At 42.1% G+C, this 25,342-nt stretch overlaps 1 protein-coding gene across 1 annotated transcript; it reads left to right on the top strand.

Annotated features, from left to right (window-relative positions):
- Positions 1-499: 499 nt before the first annotated feature.
- Positions 500-24,243, top strand: LOC117484735 (spore wall protein 2-like). The gene is made up of 6 exons (XM_034133151.1): positions 500-726; positions 15,963-16,205; positions 16,394-16,638; positions 17,921-19,529; positions 19,668-19,967; positions 24,109-24,243. Exons 1-6 carry the CDS (start codon positions 547-549, stop codon positions 24,241-24,243), a joined length of 2,712 nt encoding a protein of 903 aa, XP_033989042.1. The 5' UTR covers positions 500-546.
- The last annotated feature ends 1,099 nt before the right edge of the window (positions 24,244-25,342 follow it).

The raw sequence follows: 25,342 nt of genomic DNA, 5'->3' as shown, positions 1-25,342 counted from the left end.
ATAACTCAAAAAATATTTTATTTATATAGTATATCTTTATTGAGCAAGGACCATTCATTAAAATACATTAATCTAAAAAAAAAGAAGAGATGCTGTATGCCATAAAAGAACATTTGTCACGTGTTTGTAAGACCTATTCATCCACCACAAACTCCTCCTTATAAAACACATGAATCAGCTGCTGGATTTCTCTTTATTTACCATTGCTACGTTTCTCAGTGTACATATTGATATATTATTAGGATAATATGTAAGTTGATTCTAATGTTTTCTGTCTTCATTTTTAAATGCAGAGTTTCATCAAAGTGGAATTATCACTGGTCACTTGTTGCCACTGGAGACTTCAAGAAGATCACCAGTGGGGCAGATGAAGAGGAAAAAAAGAAACCGAAAATCAAATTCAAAGTGGTCGCACCTCCTCCCAAACCCAAACACCAGCCTGCTCCCCCCCCGCCTCCCCCCAGGAAAACGGCTTCACCCAAACCTCTCAGGCGGAAGCGTAAAGTTGAGGTGGATGTGTTCGGGCTGTGCTGGAAAGACTCCTGGATGAGCCTGAAGCCTCCAAAGTATCTGTTCCTGAAGGCCAAAGAGAGGAAAACCAAAACCCCGGGATTCACCACCATAGAGCTGACTAACAGCAGGGAGTTCAAAGCGAAGGTCTTGGAGTCAGAGCCAGAACACGCTGCTGCTCCTGAGGACGATGAATGGAGGCTCTCCTGGAAGCAGGTGATGAGAGCTTCACATCAATACACACACAACGCCTGGTCAGTGTTGGTCATATTTTGGACAAAGTTTGAATGTCCGACAAGCTGTTCTTTTGGTAGCGCTGTAAAGTTTCAGTGTTATCTTAACATGATATGACATTGTATTGGTTTAAAACTTTATATTAGTGGCTATATCGAGTTTTTGAATATTCATACATAATAATTACATAATGGGTGTGTAAGGGTGGGATAGAAAAGCCATGTGCTTCATTATCCTTAACCTGTTAAGCCCGAGAGACCCCGGTACCGGGGCACTGCCGCAACATCTTGCAGGAAACAGTGTCTGAGGGCATGTTCATTTAATAAACTATGAATGTTTTATATCCATGTAACGGGAAGAAACTCATCTAACTGATCATTTTTTTATTTATTTTTTTTAAAAACCCACAATGCTAACGCTGAGCCTCTGAATTAGCAACGAGCGAAAAATGCTAACAGATTACTGCACCGAAAATCACTCACAAAACCTTATTATTTATCTTTTCTCCACATCCATGACATCGTTTCACATCGTGAGGTGACACAGAATTGAAGGGTACCCTTATTATCACTCAATTATACGAAATCGCGATGTTATAAACAAAAACCAACATCAAAACATGTGGCGCTAGGTAGCTAAAAATGCTAACATGGTTACCTTGTCTCTGTAGTCTGCTCCAAAGTGGTCTTCAATGGCATTAAAACGATAAAAACGGTGCTGAAGTTAATCCATAGGTTAATCCAATGTGTCTGTGTCCCTTTGAAATGATTTCTGATCATCCATGAGCAATAAGACTGCTTTTCCGTTTCTAGATGTCAGAGCGAGAGATAGCTTGACTCTCATGCAAAACTACATGCGCAAAGCCCCCACCTTTTTGTTTTACAACGTGTGTGTGTGGGGGACTCCCCCTTCGATTCTATTGGCTCTAATGGTCAGAAAGAGGTGTCAACCATCAAAATCGACAAAGGGGGGCCAGAGATATGGAAAAAAAAACATTTCCACTCAAATCACCTCAGAGGTGGAGTTTTTGTTGGCTAAACCTCTCTAAAAAGGTCAAATGTCACTTGTTTTGCATCAATCTTGATACAGGGTACTTATTATATGTTGTACTTTGGATTCCTAAAGCTTTTAGTCTACCTTACCATCATCCAAGGGTAGTTTTCACCATAAGGAACAGACACTATAATTTACAGTTTTTTACTATGTAAAATCTGAATTTTCTTTAAAATAAAAAACATCTATATTGTTCTGACTTTTCTACATCCAACTCACAGGTTTATCTGTCAGGTATATTAATTTAACCATTTTAGAAGGGAAGATATGGTCATTTGTTCTGGGAATGTCATTTTCGAGCCTGAGACCTGAAAAACAGGCTCAGGGCTAAACAGGTTAATAAAATCAAATAAAATCAAGTTTTATTTATATAGCACATTTTTAAACGATTTTTGGTCGAGCCAAAGTGCTGTACATATAATAAAAATACCCTACAGTAAAGACACTTTACAGCAAATACAACAGCACAGTTTGTTCAGAATATCAGTATGAGAAAACGACACCCTCTGTCCTTAGACCCTCACATCGTACAAGGAAAAACTTCCAGAGAAAAACCCACATTTCAAAGGGAAAAATGGGAGAAACCTCGGGGAGAGCAACAGAGGAGGGATCCCTCTCCCAGGATGGACAGAAGTGCAATAGATGCCGTGTGTAAATCGAAGAGATAATACATTTTACAGCGTAGGTAGACCGAATGTTTGGAAATGCATGTGTCTATAATAAGAAGATGAATCCACGAAGATGTCAACAACAATCCTGTGGGAGCCATCAGGGAAGCAGCATGACGAGACCCAGGCAGGACTGCAGAGACAGGCCCAGCCACGACCCGAAGTCCACGACTTAATCCAGAACTCAGGATAGAGGATCCAGGGCACAGCTGTAGGCTTCATATTCCAGACATTTTCTCATCAAGACTTTTTTTACTGAAACATGTGTATCATTTCATTTCTAACACATGTCATTTTGACACAATGTTGTTGAGTAACACCAGCTTCCTTAACACATGACAGTCAGCTTCTATTGTCAACTGATAACACAGTTCTGTGTTGGTAGGGATTAGACTGGTAAAATGCTTTTATTTCCAGGTGTACTTATTGATGTATGTACTAGCTACTCACAGTCACTTATAGAATCAGAATCAGAAAATCTTTATTTGTCCTGCTGCTGGGAAATATACAGCATCAAAGTTAAAGTGCAGATAAAAGGCAAGGGGAGAAAGAGTAGACTAACATAAGGGCAAGCGCTAATAACAGTAAAAACAACTAAGTAAAGAAAATAAGCACACCAACAGGACATTCATTTCACTGCTGATCGTCTTCTTCTTCTTGAGCTCACAGAGTAAACTGTTCTCTTCTAGTTAGTGGGCAGAGACTATGCTGATGGCAAACCAGTTGAGATGTAGTGTATTTATCATTCAGAACATTTGGTGCGTCTGGAGTTTACTTCTTTTATTTTGTCTTGTTTTTCTCTTTAGAGAAAATATAGAAAGAAATGTAACTGAATGTCCCCACTCAATGATATTCTTCCCTTGCAATACAAAATCAAGCCAAGTAATGTTTCCAGTGGAAATGCACAATAGATGTCTTTTTTTTTCAAGATGGCGGCAGGCAGTTCAGGCGCAGTGGCAGCAATCTATCTCTGCATGATTGTTCTAAATCTTAAGCCTCTGTTTAGCTACACCACTAATCTTGCCCCCTTGGTAAAACAACATGTTGAGGATACATCATTATCTACACCAGCAACGTCGCCGAATACCAAGCATTTCGGCCATGGTCGGCATGTTATCTATAGTTCATTCATCTGGCACTCCTGGCAGACTCTCAAACACAAAAAAGGGACTAAAACGAAAAGAGGAGAATATCGGGCTCTTGGCTGTGCTGTGTCTCTTGCTCTCGGGAGATATCTGTAGATCATTCTCACATGATTAAGTTTGTCCTTTGCAGGCCACTAGCTAGTGCGCCACCCGGTGATGTGTTAAGGTAATAGGCATTCAGTTGTTAGTCGGCATGCAACGTACATGTTCACTGTACATGCTGTGGTCATAAATAAAGCCACCACTTGCCTATGCAAGTATTAAGAAGTATTAACAACTTCTACAATATCCACCCGGGTCCCGGCGTCGTTTCCATCGACCTGACGGCTGGCGGCCCAGCCGCTGAGCTCCACACGCCATCAGTCGGCTTCCGAAGAGGCTGGCTAGCTGAACAGCTAGCACCACCCGCGGGTCTCTGCGGTCTCACGCTGACGACTGAAGGCTGCCGACCTAGCAGCAGGACCTCTACCCACACCATCGGAGGACTACCGGTCCGCGCCGAGGGTTGGTGGCCGAACATTGGAGATCCACACACCGCCGGCTGGCTTCAGAGGAGACTGGATGGCTTCCACGCCATCTGAGGACTGCGGGTCCGCGCCAAGGGCAAACGGCCAAGCAGCGGAGATTCACGCACCACCGGACACCACCGGACACCACCAGGCTTCAGAGGAGGCCGGCTAGCTGAAAAGTTAGCTCTGCCGGCGGGTCTCGGTGGTCTCGCGCTGACGGCTGCTGGCCTAGCAGCAGGATCAACATCCACACCATCGGAAGACGGGGGGCCCGCACCGAAGGCTAAAGGCATAGCAGCGGAGATCCACGCATTATCGGCTAGCTTCAAACGAGGCCGACTAACTGTACAGCTCGCTCCACCGGAGGATCTCTATGGGCTTGTGCCGGCTTGCAGCCTAGCGGCAGAGATCCATAAACCATCAGCTAGCTTTGACTGCTCCACTGTCAACAACGGCACCGAGGTAAAACCTAGAAATCCGGTATTTAAAAAATACCGTCGCACAAAAATGTTTCAAACAGTGAATCAAGCAAAAACAGTGTGGGATCCTCGGTGCAAGCCGAAGGGACTATTCAGTGGACATTTCAATTTCCGCAGCATCTGCAATAAACATGAACAGCTAGAACATCTCCTCTTTGAGTCCAATATTGATTGTTTGGGAATATCGGAATCTTGGCTAAAACAGTCGTCACCATCCACTCTTGTATCTATGGCAGGATATAATGTGTTTAGGAAGGACAGACTAAAGGGAAAAGGAGAGGGTGTGTTGCTTTTACGTGAGGAATACCATTACCTGTAGGGAGATTGGACTCCCAGCTAACATTGAGTTTGATTGTGTTGGTGTGGAAATCACACTATCTGAGGAAATGTCCCTCACCATGATTTTCCTTTATCGACAACCCACCGCTAAAGTGGATTTCTGTGACCAGTGAAAAAGAATCTAACTTCGATACAACCAACGTTAATATCTAGGCTGTCTCCGATACCGAACTCCGGTGCTGATAAGGCTCTGGTGAACGGCCGTCCAATCTTTTTAGGACTAAACCCCCCAGAATCTACACGCAAGATCAACGTAATCTGCTTAGGGGGGCGTTTACAGCGTGGCCTCTAACACCAAACTGCCTGTCGTATCCCTATTTTAGGCACTCCAGCCACGGATGTCCGACCGCTAGGATAGCAAAAACGGAGTGTATAGTGTAGTAGGTGTTGGTGGGCTGGTAGAACCCCAGAGCAGTATCAAAACTGCCCCTGGAGGGGAAACCCTGTGTCGTTGGGAGACCCCTTGGTAATTAGGGCAGCTTCAGGACCCACAATCCCTAACCCCCAATTTTGATCCCCAGTTATATTAATCAAAACAATGCAAATGTAATATCAAACACAGCCAGAGTCAAACATTAATGTCACAGCAGTGATATCACCACATCAGCAGAGCATATGTCATATTTCAACATCAATCAAAACTAGGGATGTCCCGATCACCTTTTTTTGCTCCCGATCCGATTCCGATCATTTGATTTTGACAATCTGCCGATACCGATTTTTCCCGATCCGATCTTTATGCAATGCATTAAGAGGAAAAAAAAGGTAACAGATAACGGCTGGTCATCCAACGCGATGAATTCAGCTATCTTGGCTGTTATTCTTTTGGCCTTTTCACTGTTCTGGGGCAGCTTCTCTTTCCTTTTAAAAGTCTCTGAAAGTGTCAGTTGTTTCAGTGCCGTTACCTGAGTGGCCGCTGTGTACTCGTCGTGTTGTTGTTGGTGGTGTTTGTATTAGATTGGTCATGTTGAACGTAGCTCTGTTCTTTCCACCACGCGGAACCTCCGCCTTGCAAACATTGCATCTGGCTGTTACACTGCCTTCGCTTTCAATTTTATAATACTTCCAAACTCCTGACATTTTCTCTGTCCCGACTCCCGAGTCACCAGCTGAACGTAGCCTCTTGTTAGCTTACTGCTACTATTAGACACTGCGCCCACTCTGTTGCCAGATTTGAGAGAAATAAGCAACCAGGTCTATGAAAACAAGCCCAAAAGAAGCAACACATACATGATGTTGTGTAATTTTAACCCAAAACTAAGGCCTCAGGATGACTTTAAGACGTGAACATGGTCATTTTTGTTTTGTAACATTAAATAAAATGTATAAAAATATTTTATAAAAAAAAAAAAAAAAAAATCCGATCCCCGATTTTTTTCTCCCGATCCCCGATCACGTGATCGGATCGGGACATCCCTAATCAAAACCACATCAACCACAGTAACCAATGTGAAACAATAGTTTAACCTTAGCAGAGTTTCTATTCCCCTTAAACAATTTAAAATCCAAATGATCAACTAATGTCAGCCTTTTCCAGGGAAGGGTGTTCTTACCTCACTCTAAGACCAAGCAGATACCTTCAGAAACCACGAGAGAGACCAGGAGTTGGGTCGAAATGTACAAAGTACAAACCGGTTTTATTAAGGTTTTAACAAAAATGAAGGATTACAAGAATCCTTAAAAAATAACAAAGACACCAAGTCAAAATACAAAAGCAACAGGTTCACAAGTTAAATGTCCTAAAAAAGCCGTCTAAAAGAGCCCAAGCCCAGGCCCAGGCCTTGGGCCTCAGAAAACTTCCCCCAAGCTCTCAAGCCTTCAAGCTTATCAATGGTATGCTTAATCGAGGTTGGTGAAGTAAAGGTCAGGTCTGACACGGCCACTTAAACAGCAGAACTGTCAACACCCTTTCTTGGCCGTGGCATACTGACCAGGTTTGGATGGCGCTGATTAGGCTCAAAGACAATACACATTTATTAGTGCAAGGAACTTTGGACCATCAGGTACCCTTATAGGGCAGTCAAATCCTCTGTCCACCGCCAGGCCCCTCAGGCTGGGGGCCCCCTCTCTGCTACCATCACTGGGGAGGGTGACACACTACTTCTTTACCTTCACCATCTGAACCTCTTAATAAACGTTTTTACTATGTGTCAGGCCCAGCATGGTGTTTGACTCCTTGAAAACACTTACCTGAAATAGTCAAGCAGAAGACAAATGTTATCGAAATTTGATTTCAAAGTAATACATAAAAGTTATAAAAATCCTATTTCAAAGTAAAAATCTAAATCAAATTCTTGTCAAAGTTTAAAAGGCAAACTTATCTCAAAGTAAATGAATAATATCATAATGTCAAACAAAAGAAGAATATAATGATTAACAATCATGTATATCAGAAAACACTTTTTTATTTTCTTAACATGGATATGCACAGGGGTTAAATTGGGCCGGGGCTGTCCGGGGCTCATCACCCTCGCTCATTTGTCATTTGTTTAAGCCATATGTTAAAACATCTCTCGTTCTTAATATAGACTTTATTTAGGGTCGATATGGGTTGACTTTACTTTAAAATAGCAGATCTCTGTGACAGGATATCGTTTTTCCGCTTAGTGAACGTGTGTCTCTGATCCGATCAGGAGCTGCAGCACCGCGGCTCCTTCGTGCAGCTGTGTGTGTGTGTGTGTGTGGTGTGTGTGTGTGTGTGTGTGTGTGTGTGTGTGTGTGTGTGTGTGTGTGTGTGTGTGTGTGTGTGTGTGTGTGTGTGTGTGTGTGTGTGTGTGTGTGTGTGTGTGTGTGTGTGTGTGTGTGTGTGTGTGTGTGTGTGTGTGTGTGTGTGTGTGCAGAGAGTCTGCAGCGGTGTGTGTGTGTGTGCAGAGAGTCTGCAGCGGTGTGTGTGTGTGTGTGTGTGTGTGTGTGTGTGTGTGTGTGTGTGTGTGTGTGTGTGTGTGTGCAGAGAGTCTGCAGCGGTGTGTGTGTGTGTGTGTGTGTGTGTGTGCAGAGAGTCTGCAGCTGTGTGTGTGTGTGTGTGTGTGTGTGTGTGTGTGTGTGTGTGTGTGTGTGTGTGTGTGTGTGTGTGTGTGTGTGTGTGTGTGTGCAGAGAGTCTGCAGCGGTGTGTGTGTGTGTGTGTGTGTGTGTGTGTGTGTGGGTGTGTGTGTGCAGAGAGTCTGCAGCGGTACCGCCAAACCCCCGACCCATCTTGTAACACGGAGCCCGTTTCCTACACCATCAGGGCCGGTTCTAACCAATTTGCTGCCCTAGCCTGTTCAACCCTGAGCCTGTTTTTCAGGTCTCAGGCTCGAAAATGACATTCCCTGAACAAATGACCATATCTTCCCTTCTAAAAGGGTTCAATTAATAATCTTCTCGAAAAAGTCTCGAAAAAAAACGTTGGGAGGGCCCCAGTGCTTAAGAGGCTAGGCGATATTTTTGCTGGCGCCCCCCCCCCCTGCCAGAAAATCGTTCAGTAGAAAAGATAAAAGCATCCAAGGAATACACAATAGAATATATAAAGAATAAATGAAAAATCTCTACAAAAGACCAATACACTACAAAAACAGAAACTTATTGACATAGGTAATATACATCAAAAAGGCTTCAAATGTATTCAGTATTGTATGAACATGTTTTAATTGGGGTGTGGACGTCACATCGTTTAGGGGGGTCCGAGGGTATGCCCCCCCGGGAAGAAATGTTTGAAATTTAAAGTAAAATGCTTCAATCTGGTGCACTTTAAGCACACATTACTTGAGACTAGATCTAGGGCAGGGGTACCCAAACTTTTTTATTAAAGGTCCACTTGTGAACTTTATACAAGGTCACTGGTCCGGATCAATGCCAGTAAAGTCCTCCCCCCCCCCCCCGGAGCGGAGCAACGAAACCGAAATTAATAAAATGTTTCTTATGGCGCTCTATGCATGGGGCCCCCTTGAGGGGGTTTCCCGACATGTCGTTGCAGTAAATTAAAGGGTGTTTCATGTTGTCGTTGCTGTGGACCTTCTTAATCTACCTTCTTTGGGGACCCCCTTCTGGTCCAAGCACTTGCCTGCCTTGCCTGTCAGCAAACGGCGCCCCTGTAATATACACACACACATTCAATACATATATACAGTATGATGACTTGAACTAGTGGGAGAAATGGCACTGTTTGTCTGTAGCCAATGCCTTGAACCTCGGCAAAAAAGGCATTCGAAGCATTAGAAAGTCAAGGTAAACTTACGGTTAACTTGCGGTCTGCAATGCGTGTCACACTCGCGCACACAAGTAAATATATCTGTTTGGTATTTAGAAAAAAAAAAAGTATAAATATGCCTTATATACAGGTGTGCACATAACTTTTTGAGTGAGTTACTCAGATGAATACCAGGAGACAGCGTTTGGTACTCACCCCACATGAAGCGTGGTGTTAATAAGTGCAGTCTTCCTCACTGTCCTCCTCAGTGTCTCCTTCACTGTCCTCTATTTACACTTCTTGCATGCTAGATGATGAAGATGATGAAGATGCACCTCCCTGTCTCTTTGTAAGCCTCCAATTTGCTTTCTCCAAAACTTGTTGCCAAAACTGTGAAGTCCTTGCATTTCCTGAGGCCAAGTTGAAGGATCAAATACTAAGAAATTATCACATGACTTGAAGTCATATCTGATTTCAGAGGTGGGAAGTAACAAAGTACACTTATTCAAGTACTGTACTTAGGTACAATTTAAGATACTTGTAGTTTACTTGAGTATTTCTATTTTATGCTACTTTGTACTTCTACTCCACTACAGTTCAGAGGTAAATCATGTACTTTTCTTCCACTACATTTATTTAATACCTTTAGTTACTTTACAGATGTGGATGAATGATGTGAAAATATAATCAAGTGTTAAATCAGACTTTAGTTCCACCTGGAGTAAATCCACAAGCTACCCTGCAGTATACAAAGTCATTCAAACTAATTTTTAAACACTTTAATGATCAATAATTATAAAACATATCATATACATTATTATGAAATGGACCAATCTGCAAAATGACTACTTTTACTGTCGCTACTTTAACTAGATTTTGATGATAATACTTTTCTAATTTTACTTGAGTAACACTTCTTCCACCTCTGTCTGATTTCAAACTCTTCCATTAACAGCCTGAGTAAGTTTGCAGCTGTGTGTTTTACTCCACTTTGTTGTAAATAAAACTGCAGCAGCTTGACCACAGAGCGTGAACGTTGTGATCAGCTGATTTTGCGCAGTTCTCCAGTGTGTGCGCGGGGCACAGAATGTGCACAGGGGAGTCTCCCACCGCAGCCAGTTGACGTAGTTTTGGTACAATTCTGTTGTACACACCGACGTTAACAGCAGCTCCGTCTGTGCACACGGCGACCAACTCTGTCGTCCAGTGATCTAAGCCTCTGCCTCCTGTGAAGCTTCACAGGTCCGTCGGTTATGTCCTGCGCGGCACGGCCAGCACCCAGTTCAATCAGTCATAGAAAGTCTGAAGATTTTAGCAGGGAGCGAAACGGCAAAGTGGCTGCTTAATGTCTTTGTTTTTTTTGGACATGTCTAATAATTTACTCCACTGAGTATTGACAAGAAACATGTGTAGGCGAAATATGTGTTTTGTTTTGATGACCTATCAGGTACGCAAAGGCGCGTTGTGACACAAGTGACGTTATGCATTTCAGATTGTTGCCGCGCATGCGTACCTGCGTACCAGTTATGTGCACCCCTGCTTATATAGGTATGGTCCTACACTATATTATTCAAATATAGCATGATAGGTCCACTTTAATGTGGGTGCGACAGAGCGGTTGTCTGAAGACCAGAAAGGTTGTATCAGTCGAAATGTCCCTAAGCAGGACATGGTATCTGAAGAAAAATGCATTTGTACTAACCGAATCTGTGATTGCAAGGGCTTCCTTTATCTTTTTCCCCTTCACTCCTCCTTTGCTGGTGAAGATTTGTAGCAGCTTGTCGGAAAAGTGGTCCAGCTGATACATGAACTTCGATTGCAGTGGCTTGGTGGTGATGCGCAAGAACTCTGCATTCACCTTCAAAATATTATTGACAAACAAAATACAACAATGTGTTACTTGTTTATCAGAATTACTACCAAATTGGGATGTAGGATAATTGGCAAATTCAAATTGCGATTGTGGAGCTATTAATCATTATGGACAATAATAAAAACGGTCAACACATACAAACATACACATTTATACTATAATTATGCTAGGTGTTTATGTTGTTAAATTAAGCATATAGTTCCACTGTAATTACCTAAGAACATACCACATCTCTGTAGTAATGATACCGTTTGAATTGGATCAGGTCAGTTTTTGTTTGTGTTGAACAGTTTCAGAGAAATAGCGTAACTGTAACCATAGTAACTCAATCTCACTCGTGCCTGTGTTCGCACAGCGCCAGAGGGGAAGACGCAGTGCTGAGACCCCGCTGAGTGAACAGCGAAGGAATAAATTACAATATAATAGATTGGTGTAGATTTCCCACTTTCCCCCTGATGATCTCAATAACTCGCTAGATTTTTCGCTAGTCGCTTTTTAGAGATAAAGTCGCTAAGAGGGTCTGAAAAGCTAGTAAGTCCAGCGAGAAAGCAAGCAGTGTGCGTGTGCTTCAGTGGGTAGAGTAACTGTGGGTCTGCCGTAACTTTAAAGTAATTTGGAGGGGGGGGGGGGCTCTGCCGCTGCAGGGGGGACGCACATGCTGCAGGACTTCCGCCCCGTGTAGTGGGTGTCTGCAGGATCAGTATGAAATACATCATTCAATGTTCTTCGGAGGCCGTATTTTATATTTATGACTTTGTTATACTGCTGCTACTCCCGTTAACTTCCAGAAACGTACTACGGCTCGCTCAACTTCCCTCTCACTCGCTCTACACATGCACGCGCCACACACGTATCCCCCCGTCTCTGTCTTAAACGGACAAGGCTGCCCCAGTCAGCATAAATGCTACTATTACATTTTACATAGTAAAACATCGCATGCATCCCTAGTTAGTTTGAATATTAACATTACAACAGAGATGGGGGGGGGTACTAGAGTAGCCTACTAGTATTAGTTTTAAAGCACGTTAAACCGTGTGCTACTGTTATTAACATTTTCACAGAACAGAAGACACACTGGAGCCCGCTGCACTGTACGCTGTAAATACTTCTGTATAAATTAGCTCCTGCCTCTTTAGCTTTATTACAAGTTGGAGTTCTGCGTTAGCTTTAGCATTAGCCATTGTGTTAAGTGTGGAGACGATGTAAGGGGGCTGCGGTAGAATCACCCAAATCTAACCAATTCAAAGTGATGACTCTTTTTCTAAAGGTTTATCTCAAGTACGAGCAAAAAGTATGCAGCATTAAAACTACTCTGAGAAGTCAAATGGAATCAAAAAAGTAACTTAGGCCTACGTTTCTGCACAATTGTGGGTGCCTGCTTGTGAGTGAGGTTACCCATAAAAGATTCAGCACATATATTATCTCATTATTTATATTAAATATTTGGCAGTAAAAAAAAGACCAGTGCCTAAACTCAACTGAACTCCTACAGAAACGAGTGGCTTCACCTGTCCTCCTGTGCCTGCCTGCACTAAGGCCAGGAGAGGTGGACAGACCTGCAGAGCTTTATGATAGAAAATGGCGGCGCTTGCAGGGGCATGCATGCTCTGCCCCCTATACTGTTACCTCATGCACCTCATGAATTACTCTTTGCATTTTTTTGGTTGGATATAAACTGAATTTTGGTGTAGGCCTACTGTGTTCAATGACAATAACATTAAATCTAATATAATACAATCTACTGATCTCCATTATCCAGCAGGTATTCAATGCTACCCACATGTAGCAAGCTAGCTTCTAGCTACCAGTTATCTGGCTAGCTATAGCTAGCTTGCCGTTTAGACCCAACTAAAAAGCAAAATATAACACGGTGGTTTCAAATCTTCTTGTTGATATTATGAAAAGGCATTACTTGGAAACAGGGTACGTTCTAAACTACTACACACTACTAAGAAACTACTAAAAGAAATACTTACCAAAGAATAGACTTTCCACAGTCAGTGTCAGACAAAAGGCGGTAAAAGACAGAACGGATGTTGCGCATGTGCAAAGGGGATGTGCAAAGGGGCGGTCCCCAGATGAAAACAATTCATTTTGAGTTGATCTGTCCTAAATACATTTAATAAGTGAATTGATTAATGTAATTTGTGTTACACTAATGAACTATACTTAGGTTTATTTCTTAAATAAAAATATTTAATAAAGCGAACATGTGTTTATTGTGTCAAGTCTAAGAAGGGCTTGAATCGTTTTTATGAGTGCACTTTTTCCTTTGTCAACAAATCGCGACCCGAATTTTGAACCACTCAAATCTATTCAACAAAGAATCGTGCTGTAATATACGCTTTTCAGCATACAATATGAATTAAAGTGAAGTACAGTGCATACAGTATATCCCTTCACAGAACTAAAGTATGGTTTTAAGAAATACTAACATATAAACTACGCATTCTGGTACACTCTGAGAAGAAAATAAATAAATACCCGACATATTAATAATATTTTATGCCATTGTTTGTTTTTCACTTTGTTCTGACAGCTGAACTTGTCTGTGTGAATTGTGGGTAGGGTAGATAGCCCCCATTGTTCTGTGACCTGTCAATCATCAAACCGGGGGTCATATTTCATTATGTGTTCATTTTTATCTGAAGTTGTACCCATGGATGTATAAAGAATAGTTCTACATCAAAGTAATTCTCCGTGGGGACTTCCGGCAACAATCTTGATTCTGATTGGCCAGAAGACTCGAAAAAACATCAGCAAAGATGTTTTATTGAGAAGATGATCACTACGTGACAGAAGTTTTTTTTCTAGTTTTTTTTTCTTCACTCACACATCTGCGGACGAAATGGGTCCCACCAGTTGAGAACCACTGCATTAAAGTGTAACTATAAGTATCTTTGTAGGAGAAAAAAAAAAAAAAAAGCAAAAATAATTTAAGTTATTTCCAGAAAACTGCGTTGTTTCACCGAAACAGTGTTAAAATCACAAAAACGTCCCTTTCAAAGTCATATTCTTAAAGAAAATCTGTTCAGAAAAAGTACTTACTGTATCCAAAATTAAGAGAAAGACAACGAGAGAAAAAAAGCTAAATCTGCCTAGTGTCAGTAAACAAAAGTGTTAAAATCACAAACTTGCCTTTTAGAGTCAAAGTCTTTAAGAAAATACATTTGTTACAAAGTAATTGACAATCTACCAGTTGTAAAATGTTCCTACATAAAAGTGTATCAAAACCTAACCTCCTCTAGGGGGGTCCGGGGGCATGCTCCCCCGGGAAGACTTTTTTTTTTAAATATTGAAGTTAAAAGCATCAATCTGGTGCACTTTGAGAGCAACATTAGGAGATCTATGGATACATCTCTCAACACCCATATGAAACAGAACTGTAAGCAGATTTCTTTTTCTTTATGAATATTTTACAAATCACTCCCCTTTCAAACTGTATTCTTGTTTATTAATAACAACTTTGTTTTACTGTCATATAGTATTTTTTACCTGTTTACTTTATTCTCTTATTTTTTTATAACTATAATGATCATATAAAGATGTGCCTTTACCTCACTGGTTGTAGAAAAAGCTTCTTATATTCGTTAGCATAGCTAGCTAACCAGATGCTAATAACAACAAAGTTATTGACTGTATGATCAGTATGACAGATGAACAGATCGCCACTGGGCTTTCAACTAAAGACACAGTCACGCAAAAACTGCGGCATGTGTACGGCTCCTTATGGGTACTGCAATTTTTGGAAGTGCCGTTGCGGAGTTCTGGTGCTCTCCGTCAGAACTGCAACCCTGTCAGACGAGACATATACCACATGATGACACGTTAGGCCCGTGTTGTGTTCAAGGACCCTGACCTTGGCCAGGAAAAACAGGCACTCGCTTGTTTAATTTTTTTGCGGCCTAGATTTTTTCTTTTTTGCGTGTGTGAACTCGAGGGCCGTATCAAATGGTCGTATACGGCCCGGAGGTTCCCCACCCCTGGTTTAACTGAACAAGTGTTCAAATAAAAAAACGGCCATTAAAAGAAACCAAATTCCTTACAAAGTACATATTCTACCAGTTGCACACTTCAAAGTGTATCTAAAAGTATCTTAGTAACACAAACAAAAGCAAAAAAGCATTAATGTTAACAAAACTGGATTGTCTTACTAAAATCACAAAAGTGCCTTTAAGAGTTACAGTCTTAAAGAAAATCTATTTAGACAAAGTATTTCATTTTTCTAGTTTTTACTTTTTGCATACATAAAAGTGTATCTTACAGTACCTTGGTGAGAGAAAAAAATCTGTTTTATTTGTTCTATGTCCTCTATATATATATATATATATATGTTGCACTGTTGGAGGAGCCGGTGACCTATGTTTTTCATTGCCATATCACTGTAGCTAATGTGCAGATGACAATAAAAGCCTTGAAACTTGAAATTATCAAAACTGCATTGTCTCACTGAACCAGCCCTAAAAATCACAAACACACTCTGAGAAGAAAATAAATAAATACTTTGAATGCCGACGTCATCGTACGCCTGCTAGATGGCCCGGTGTCGCCAACTCGAAATCGGATTGGTCAATGCAACAGTTTAATTGAGATTTGTGTAAAGCTACAAGGCCCGCAGTGTTGATTCTGAAGGCCTCAGGTCAGATTACTTAGAGCCAGCAACACATTCTGACTTTAATATGAGTGGATAAAAGCTCCAACATTAACAACCATTACTGGACGCGGCGCAACCGAGCGCAACACAGAGAAAAGCTATAAAATGAAGAGAAAAGATTATTAGAAATAATGTAATACATGTTAATGAAAAAACTATATTAAAAGGATAGTCAGTGAATCTGATAAAGGGTTCCTGTTGATGTCACCTGCTGTATATCTTATAAAGTTGATTCAACAATGTCAAAAAAGGGTAGACAACTGTACGATAGGTATGAAGAGTCCAATAGCACTTATAAAACCATCTTTTGTCTTCATTGTTCCCTTGTCTAGGTGAAGAGTCCTGTCCAGTTGGAATGCTCTGAGGAGAAACAATTCCAATGGGAGATTTTGTTTGAAAGGAAACCGGTTTGCAAAGCTGAGATATTAGTTTACATTCTTCCTGTCTGGGCTGGCACATGGAAGTTCATAAACTTTCCCTTCAGACAGGAGAAAAAAAAGTGGGATTGTATCTGGCCAAGTTACCAAGAAACCCTCAGTGACAAGATTGACCAAGTACAACAACTAGAGGAACAGGTGGGGATCAACATCTTTACAAGAAATATGTTCCTGTTTTCTTTTGCTCTTTTAACTTTGTTGGCCTTATACAAGTGAACTCAGACATCAAATATAACATGTCAGGTCAGAGGCCAGATGCTTGATGCAGATGATTACCCCCTTTTTATAAGTGTTATTTAATTATATATTTGGTGATCACCCAACAGGAGGAGCCCATAGACTGGGAGGAGTCATGGAAAATGTCAGAGGTAGAAATTGAACCAATAGACATGACCGAAGAAGAGACCCCGACTACAAGCCCCAGCACTGAAACCACATTGATGACGAGGATTCATGACGTGTTCCTGCCTGACTGGAGCGGCTCCTGGCTGCTCGGTGCAGCTCCTGTGGGGGAAGAAGAAGAACATCACAAGAACTGGAACTCCTGCTGGGGATACAGTCAGCAGATCAGGTTGGTGCGGAGGGTCCCGTGCCTAATGTTGATCCACTTTCAGGCATCAACCTCTTTACATTTATCTGTTGGCAGTTTCAAATATCAGAATAAGCACCCAGGTCAAAAAAACTAAAAGGATGTAGCAGAACAGAGAGAGATAGAGAAATATGTGTTGTTACTTTATACAACATCAAATATATCAGTGTTTTAATGATTAATTATTAGAAGAAGTCTTCTTCAATACCGCAAGATTTTTATTTAATAAATTATGATCCCATTTCAGAGATTGAAATAGACAAGAAAGACGTTTTTTCTTAAAGGGGGGGGGCTGCTATGTGATTGACAGGTTGCTACTACAGTGTGGTTTGAGTGTTGCTCACATTGTCATCGTACTACTGTAATCCTTTGACAGAGTGTATTTAGTCAATTATGGTTAATTGTTGAATTGTGATCGCTTAAAAACACCTTCACCAAATTGCCAAAAACAATGTTTCTAAACTGTGGTCCACAAACCATTACGTGACATCACATTGACTATTTCCACTTCTTATTTACAGTATGCATTACACCACAATGGTATTTTATGAACAATTAATGTATGACAGTGTGTTCCTGTGAGCATTGTACTCAGTCATGTTCACACATACTGAGGCCTCTTTGAACAACAAATTCATTGTTTTCAAGTCCACTTAAATTGAAATAGCATCAAATGGGGAGCTGTTACCTGTAACTATTGATCTTTCTCACATTAGTTTGAACTACTTTGACAGAGTTGGTTGGAGCTAACAGCTCTGCTTTTGTTTCCCAATGGAAACCAAACAGTGATTATTTGTCTCCACAGTGTAAACTATAACATTTCTCAAGCCCTCAATGTGGTGACTCTGGGCGACTCCTGAATCTTGAATAGCTGAGTTGTTGCCATGGTGCCATTTGGTGATTACATTCCCAATGAATGGCAGCCTGTCACCTTCTCGAATGCATTTGTCCATACTTCGCATTGGACACTTATGCACCTAAAACAGCAAATGTAGAAGAACGCAAATTAAGAAACAGCCGGGGTCTTGCTTAATGAGGCGTATTGTTGCAGACAAAATAGCCCATGGGTTCTGGCATTGGTTACAATAAGAGATAATATATACACATATCATATGGCTTTTGTGGGATATGTATTCAATCTCTTATTACTGAAGGTCAAAGTGACCAGAGATTCTAAAAGCTTCCACCACTCTTCAGTCTGTTGACCGTGGTTAAATGCTTTACCGTTCATCAGACTGATCTGAAACTATGACTTCCTCCACAGGTGGTGCAGGGCTTCACTACAGTCCCAACAGCGACACAGCGCCAGGCTGACCAGGAGACGCACAGCCACTAACACCCTGCTCACATCACAGCTGGACCAAGAGCTGACGGACAGCACAGAGTGGACACACGCCTGGAGGAGTCCTAAGAGATGGAGAGAACCAGAAGAGGAAGAACTGGAGGAGACGCAGGAGGAGGGGGAAGAGGAGGAAGAGGAGGAGGCAGGAGAGGTGGAGGAGGAAGAGGAGATCATGGATGATACAGAGGAGGTAGAGGAGGAAGAGGAGGAGGAAGGAGTAGATGAGGATGAGGAGAAGGAAGATGTGGATGAAAATCAGGTCAAAGAAGAAGACAAGAAGAAGGAACACAGAGAAATCAACAAGGAGGATGAAGAGGATAAGGAGGAAGATGAAGGAGTAGATGAGGAGGAGGAAGAAAAAGAGGATGATGGAGAATTCAACAACGAGGAGGACAAAGAGGAGGAGGATAACGACATGAACAAAACCCAAGAGGAATACTTATGTGAGGAAGAGGAGGAAGAGGAGGAAGAGGAGGACAAAGGTGAGGACAAGGACAAGGAAAGTGAAGAAGAAGATGAAGAGGGGGAGCATAAAGAAGAAAAGAAGGACAAGAGAACGAATGAAAAAGAAGAGGATGATGAAGATGTGGATGAAGAGGACAAAGACAAAGAAGTACTAAAGGAAGAGGATGAAGAGGAGCAGGACAAAGAGGAAAAGAAAGAAATCATGGGCAGGGATAATGAAGTGCCTAAGGAGGAGGAAGAGGAGGGAGAGGAGGAAGAGGAGGGAGAGGAGGAAGAGGAGGGAGAACATCAGGACAGGGACAAACAAGTTGCTGAGGAAGAGGAGAATGAGAACATAAAGCAACATGGTGAGGATGATGAAGAGGAGGACAAAGAATCAGATGAGGAGGAGAAAGAGGAAGAAGGAGACATGAAGGACAAGGAAGACAACTTAGAGGAGGAGGAGGGGGAGGAGGAAGAGGAGGAGAAATACAAGATGGATGAAGAATGGGAGGAGGATGAAGGAGAACATCTGGAAAAAGGTGGAGACAAGAACAAAGAGGAGACAGATGTAGAGGAGGAAGAGGAGGAGGGAAAGGAAGAGGAGGATGAAAAGGAAGAGGAAGAGGAGGGTGAGGAGGAGGAGGATACAGAAGAAAAAGACAAGAAAGATGAAGAAAAGGAGGATGAGGAGGATGAAGCAGAACATCTGGACCAAGCTGGAGACAAGAACAAAGAGGAGACAGATTTAGAGGAGGAAGACGAGGAGGAAGAAGACTTGGAAGAGGAGGATGAAGTGAAAAAGGAAGAAGCAGAGGAAGAGGAGGATGAAAAAGATGTGGAAGAGGAGGAAGAGGAGGAAGGGTTAGAAAAAGAGCAAAAAGAAAAAGAAGTTAGGAAAGAGGAGGAACAGGAGGACAAAGAAGAAGACGAGGAGGAGGAAAATGAAGAAGGAGATGAAGAGGAGGATAGTGTAGATAGAGGTGAGGAAATTGAAGACGGAGAAAAGGAAGAAGAGGACAAAGAAGATGAAGAGGACAAAGAAGATGAAGAGGACAAAGAGGTGGAGGATGAAGAGGACAAAGAGGTGGAGGATGAAGAGGACAAAGAGGTGGAGGATGAAGAAGAAGACGAGGACGCAGAAGTGGAAGAGGTGAAGAAAGAGGAGGAAGACAAAGTGAAGACCCGGATCAAACAGACAGATGATGTCCCGCTCCACCTGCAGTTCCACAAACTCAACACCTCCTTCTCCTCCTGGAAGCACTCGTGGATGGTGGCCTTCCCCCACCGATCGGGAGATGCAGAGGAGGAGGAGGAGGAGGAGGAAGATGGGGAGATGGAAGAGCTGCAGGCTTGGAAAGAGTCGTGGATGATTTGTCGCTGGAAGAAGCCGGAAGAGGACACGGTGGTGTGTTTCTCCACCCAGCACCGCACCCAGAGACACAGGGGACTGCATGGAGGGGAGGGGGGGCCCAGCAGAGAGTGGGCTCTGAGCTGGAAGATGGCCGACACTGCAGACCAGGATGTAGTCACTGAGGAGGAAGAAGAGGAGGAAGAGGAAGAAGAGGAGGAAGAGGAAGAAGAGGAGGAAAGTTGAAACTTTCTGATTTCTCGAAGATCATAATCTGTGAAGGACATTGATCATTTGGGGGACAAATGGATGAAGTCATTATTTCATCTCCTAAAAGGCTTTATACCAACATAGAACCTCTGGGTTTGAAGAGTGAAGCCAAAACACAAGTTTTAAACCTGAATTCCTTCTAATGGCCAGCAGGGGGTGACTCCACTCGTTGCAATAAGAAGTCATATTGTTCAGAAACTACGGGAGAAATGACCACTGCATATTTGACCTCAGTGGACATTTCCCTTATGAGTTCAAGGTCTCAATCAGTAGTTTAGGGCTAAGTCTTCTTCAATACTATAAATATAAACTATAAATGATGATGCCATTTCAGAGATTTAAAATAGATAATAAAGCAGTGTTTTCTTAAGTGCAGGGCTGCCATGTGATTGATATTGTCATTGATCATCTTGGGGACATTGTTCATGTCCACAGGGCCGTTTTTGGCTGAAAGGGGTCGCCCCGCTCCCAGCAGTGTTGTAGTCAAGTCACCAATTCACGAGTCCAAGTCACTCTCGAGTCACCACTCTTCGAGTCCGAGTCCAAGTCCGAGTCACCCAAGGAGTGTCCGAGTCCGAGTCCGAGTCATCATTACCTGTGTTCGAGTCCGAGTCCAAGTCTGAGTCACCCAAGAAGAGTCCAAGTCAAGTCCGAGTCACAAGTCTTCATGTATTCATCTTCGTGGATATATGTGTTGAAATGTAGCTGCTCCTCTACATTGCTTTTATCCTGTCATGTTATACTAATGTGTCTATTGAACTGCTGTGAAGCCAGTTTGGCTACAATTCTTGTAATAGGTGCTATACAAATATAAAGCTTATTACTTATATTAATATTATTATTATTATTGTTGTAAATGACCTTTAATATGTCTAACTATATTTAAAATGAGTTACCTTTTAGAGAAGTGATTATATTTGTATGCTAATATTTTCCTATGGTAAAGTTTTCGTTTTGCACTTTTATTTTGATAGTAATAAGAACGGGACTCTTATTTTGAAGGAACTTTTACCGGAAGTCAATGGACAACGGAGCAGTGTAAACACACATGTATATTAGCCGCGTTCACACCAAGTACTTTGCCGTACTTAGTGCCGGCACTCAGTGCCCCGGCACTTATTACCCCAGGGCACTTAGTACAGATCGCGTTCACACCTGAATAAAGTCCCTGAGGGAAGATTACGCAAATGAGCCGCTGACGTCACTTCGTCTTCTTCTGCTTTGGGTTTACTGGCAGGCCGCAAACCACTTCACGGTGTATACTGCCACCCGGAGTCCCCGGCCGGAAGTCCCCGGAGTTGGGGACTAGCAGCTTCTACTGAAGCCTTCCGAGTAAATCGCCAGAATGCCGACACCTCCTCATCTCCACCGCTCCCATGTTTTATTTTGTGTTGCCATACGTTAGTCTCTCTGCGTTTGTGCGCTGGGCGAATGCTAATGCTAATGCCAGGATAATAAAATGGCGGCTCTACAAAACATTTCAGAGTTTTACGGGGCGTGGTTTGCCATTAGCCCAGCCAATCAGAACTGGGGCACTTTTTCCCCCCAGGAAAGTACCACCTCTCAGCAGGCACTAAAAATGGGGGTAAAAGTTCCCGGCACTAAGTACTCTTTTTGGTGTGAACGCAACATAAGGGGTACTAACGGAACTAAACGCGAAAAGTACGGGGAAAAGTACTCCAGTGGGAACGCGGCTAATGACGGATAGATGACGAATAAATGAACATATACTAAATAGTTGCATTCGGTTTTTAGCACCTGGCTGATAAGGGCACAAGCTCTTACGTTGGTAATGATTGTATAAAAGCAAGGGTGTGCAATAAACAGATACCATCAGAGTCTGACCATCATTCAGCCGGGGACGCTACAATTATTATAGAGAATGTTTAAATTCTATCAATAAAGATTAAGCCCCAGAAAGCACATGGCTACTTAGCATGCAAAATGAGACATTCTGCATGTTAAGTAGCCATGTGCTTTCGTGTTATCGGCTGAATCTTTATTTATTGATTAGATCACGTTACTCGGATGATAGTGTTCAAGACAGCCTATATGTCTGAACTCGATCCAGAGTAATGTGTTACGGAGCCTTCTCTTCAATCCTTTTTCCACATAACGAGCATTTTGCGCTGCTCTTTTCCAATGTGGAAGCAGAATGTGTGAAAGCATACACCGATGCGGGGTGTGTCTGAGACATCTTTAGACTGGAATAGCGGGGCCCAGTACGTGAACTCGCCTCGCAGGTGCACACGCCAGGATAGAGGACATCAGACTCCAGAGAAAACTTGCTCGAGTCCAAGTCGGAGCGTCAATGTACAAGTCAAGTCCGAGTCATCGTGGGGGGAAAAATTCACGAGTCCGAGTCCAAGTCATCGTGCGCGAGAATTCACGAGTCCAAGTCCGAGTCGCGTTAATCAGTGCGCGAGTCCGACTCCATCTCTGGCTCCCAGCATTGGACGCTTTATGGTGGTGGTGTCGGTCCTTCCCTGAAACAGTAAAACGATACAGCGAACATTCTCATAGCCCACTGTATGCCGTGAACGGAGAAGAAAGCAGGAACTTCCTGTCAGCTCCTGATTGGACTTACCTGTAGTCCAGCGTTTCAGATAGAATTCAGTGGTGCCATGTACATCTCCGGGAAGATTTCAATGTCCCAGACAAAAGGGAGAAATTCTGGTCAAATATTATCTGCGTCTATTATTGAGCTTAGAAACTATTTAAAATAAAGCTATATAGGCTAAATAATGGCATAATCAAGGCATGTAGATGTGTGCTTTATGATAAGAAGGCCTTTTTTTTTATTAAATCAATCCCGTGAATAGACTCTTTCCAAAAGAAAAACGAAATAATTAAATAAATGAATCATCAGCCAGGACTACAAAGTCATTCTTCACACAAAAAATGTCCCTTAGCGGCGTCATGTGGCATCAATGAGTGGCTTGGGCTGACTCATCTATTCAGACTATTTTTAATGCACTTCAAACTGAGTTTAGGAGACTGTAAACACCAGCGAACGCTTTTGTAGACTGTCATCATAAAGCATTTCTTATTCAAAGTAAAAATATTACTTTACATGCATAATCAACAGCAATGAATGCAAAAGTAATGCATACAATTATTTGTTTCTTCAGGTAGGTCATCAAATGTGCCTTTAAACAACGCCAAATCCCCCGCTCTTTGCACCTTTTGTATATAACGCGTTACAATAAACACTAAAGGGTTCGTGCTGCACACACACAGGAGCTCTGACCTCAGCTTCATGCTCTCACTGGTTCCCTCCAACAGAAGCATCAGGCTACAATGTTGGCCTGTTGGCCACCTGTATGATTGTCCGAGCGCTCTTATCTGCTGTCCCTCTGGACCTACTTCATTGCAATGTTGAGATCTCAGTGATTACTTGGAAGTAACATTTTATCATAGCCAATAGAAAGAATGGCAGGAGCTAGTAAAAAATAAAACCCAATAAACAATAGTTTATTCAAGCTGAGAACCTAAGCTTTAAGCTTTTGTTAAAACGTAAATCACTCATGTATTGGTACAGATACGGGGCTTATCAGCACTTCTGCCTCCAGTTCCACTTTAAGGCGTCAATGTATTGAACTGTAGGAGGAAGATTTCGAAAAATATAACGCACAAGGAAGTTTATTGATACAAGAACATAATGTTTTATTCTTTCTTTAGGGGCTAGTCCATTCTGTCTCTAATGCTAGCTTATTATGTGAATGAGGTAGTCACAGGCTGGTAATATAAGGCACTTTAAGAGTGATTGACAGGCATTAAAGAGGAATTTAATTAAATATGTTGGAAGTGTAATATGTGAAAATGTCATGTTCATTGTGTGTGTGAAAGACGATGCAGAGATCAGTCTTAACAGTTTGTATAATGATGTGTATCTTAAGCCAAATACTTAACGCGTACAACAGTGACATTAAAGTGAAGTATCTATCTATGCTGAATGATTTGGATGCAGCTGGTTAATAAAATCTAGTGAACTAACTCACCCTTTTACTTGTCCACACTCAGTTGTATGAATGTGTTTTTAAAGGAGCCACCAGATGGAGACACAGTGAAGCTCCTGCAGCTTTGTGGAGCGCTTCACATGTTCTGTGACTCCTTATGTGACAGTGAAGCTTTACAGCATGAAACATACCAGACTCTGGCTCCACAGGGAAATGAGTAACAGCAAGTCGTGTTGGTTTGATTCTCTCCGTCTATATCTATGTGACACATTATTCACTGTTTTTCGAAACTTTATTCATGATCAGAATCAGAATTCCTTTATTAGTCCTGCAGTGGGGAAATGTACAGCGTAACAGCAAAAGTGACAAAGCAGGTAAAAAGTCAAAGAATAATATAGAGTAGCTGCCATTATAAATATAGAGAAAAGAGAGGACAAAAAAGTTTTAAAAAACAACATTCACACATAAAATGAAAGACGAAGAAGTACTCATCCATGTCTAAAAATGAGTAGCACCATTTAAATAGTGAACATAAAGTATCACCATTTTGAGATATTATTAAAACGATTTTTTACACATACACATTATTATGATTTTTGCACTATAGAATTGCCCCGATAAAAGTGTGTACAGTATATTGCACATCCTGGGTTTATTGCACAAGATTTCAACATTCTGTATTGTGTGCGGGTCCTCCGTCCACCGTGGTGTCTGTGCAGTCTGACACCTGCAGGAAGGAAGAACCTGCGGTATCTCTCAGTGAGACACTGCTGATAACTCTTATTAAGGTTATAAATCTGTGAACTTTAGACAATGTTTGCTTACAGCCGGTCAGGGGGTGTGATGTAAATGCAGCCCTGATGGTGCAGTTCAGATAAAAGGACTGATGTAAAACGCTGAGTTTCCTTCAGCAGTCAGGGGAAGACTTCACAGAGTCTCTTTGCATCATCATATAGAGATAAAGCTGCTTTCTCTCATATATCTGTGTCTTCCTCTCCCCCTCTGTGTCCTCAGTAGCCTGACAGCTTTCTCATGCAGATGTCCTGTTGTGTTCAGATCAGGTTTCCCTCCTGCGGCTGCTGACTCTCCTGCTGTGTATTAGCATGAGATCAGACTGCATTGTGATGCTGCACACATTACAAAACACCCATTTCCACCTCTGATTGTGCCTCTGTGGTCAAAGCTGAGACAGATTAACCCCAGCTGAAGGGGGAGAGGGGGGAGGGTGCTTCTGCTTCACTTGGAACTACAGAGTTGAAGGAGCCAGATCAACAACAAAACAGGAATTACAGTTTCAAACTTGTCTAAGAAATGTATGTT

This window comes from Trematomus bernacchii, unplaced genomic scaffold, assembly GCF_902827165.1.
Source record: "Trematomus bernacchii unplaced genomic scaffold, fTreBer1.1, whole genome shotgun sequence".
Classification (NCBI taxonomy): Eukaryota; Metazoa; Chordata; class Actinopteri; order Perciformes; family Nototheniidae; genus Trematomus; species Trematomus bernacchii.
The sequence above is the reverse complement of the archived record's forward strand: the minus strand, read 5'-3'. Positions and strand labels throughout refer to the sequence as shown.

Bases quoted from the DNA above. Each gene is read 5' to 3' on its own strand.
- LOC117484735 (XM_034133151.1), top strand. From the start codon at position 547: ATGAGCCTGAAGCCTCCAAAGTATCTGTTCCTGAAGGCCAAAGAGAGG. The intron at 727-15,962 runs GTGATGAGAGCT...TCCCTTGTCTAG, and splicing joins GGAGGCTCTCCTGGAAGCAG to GTGAAGAGTCCTGTCCAGTT. The intron at 19,968-24,108 runs GTAGTCACTGAG...GTGTTTTTAAAG, and splicing joins CCGACACTGCAGACCAGGAT to GAGCCACCAGATGGAGACAC.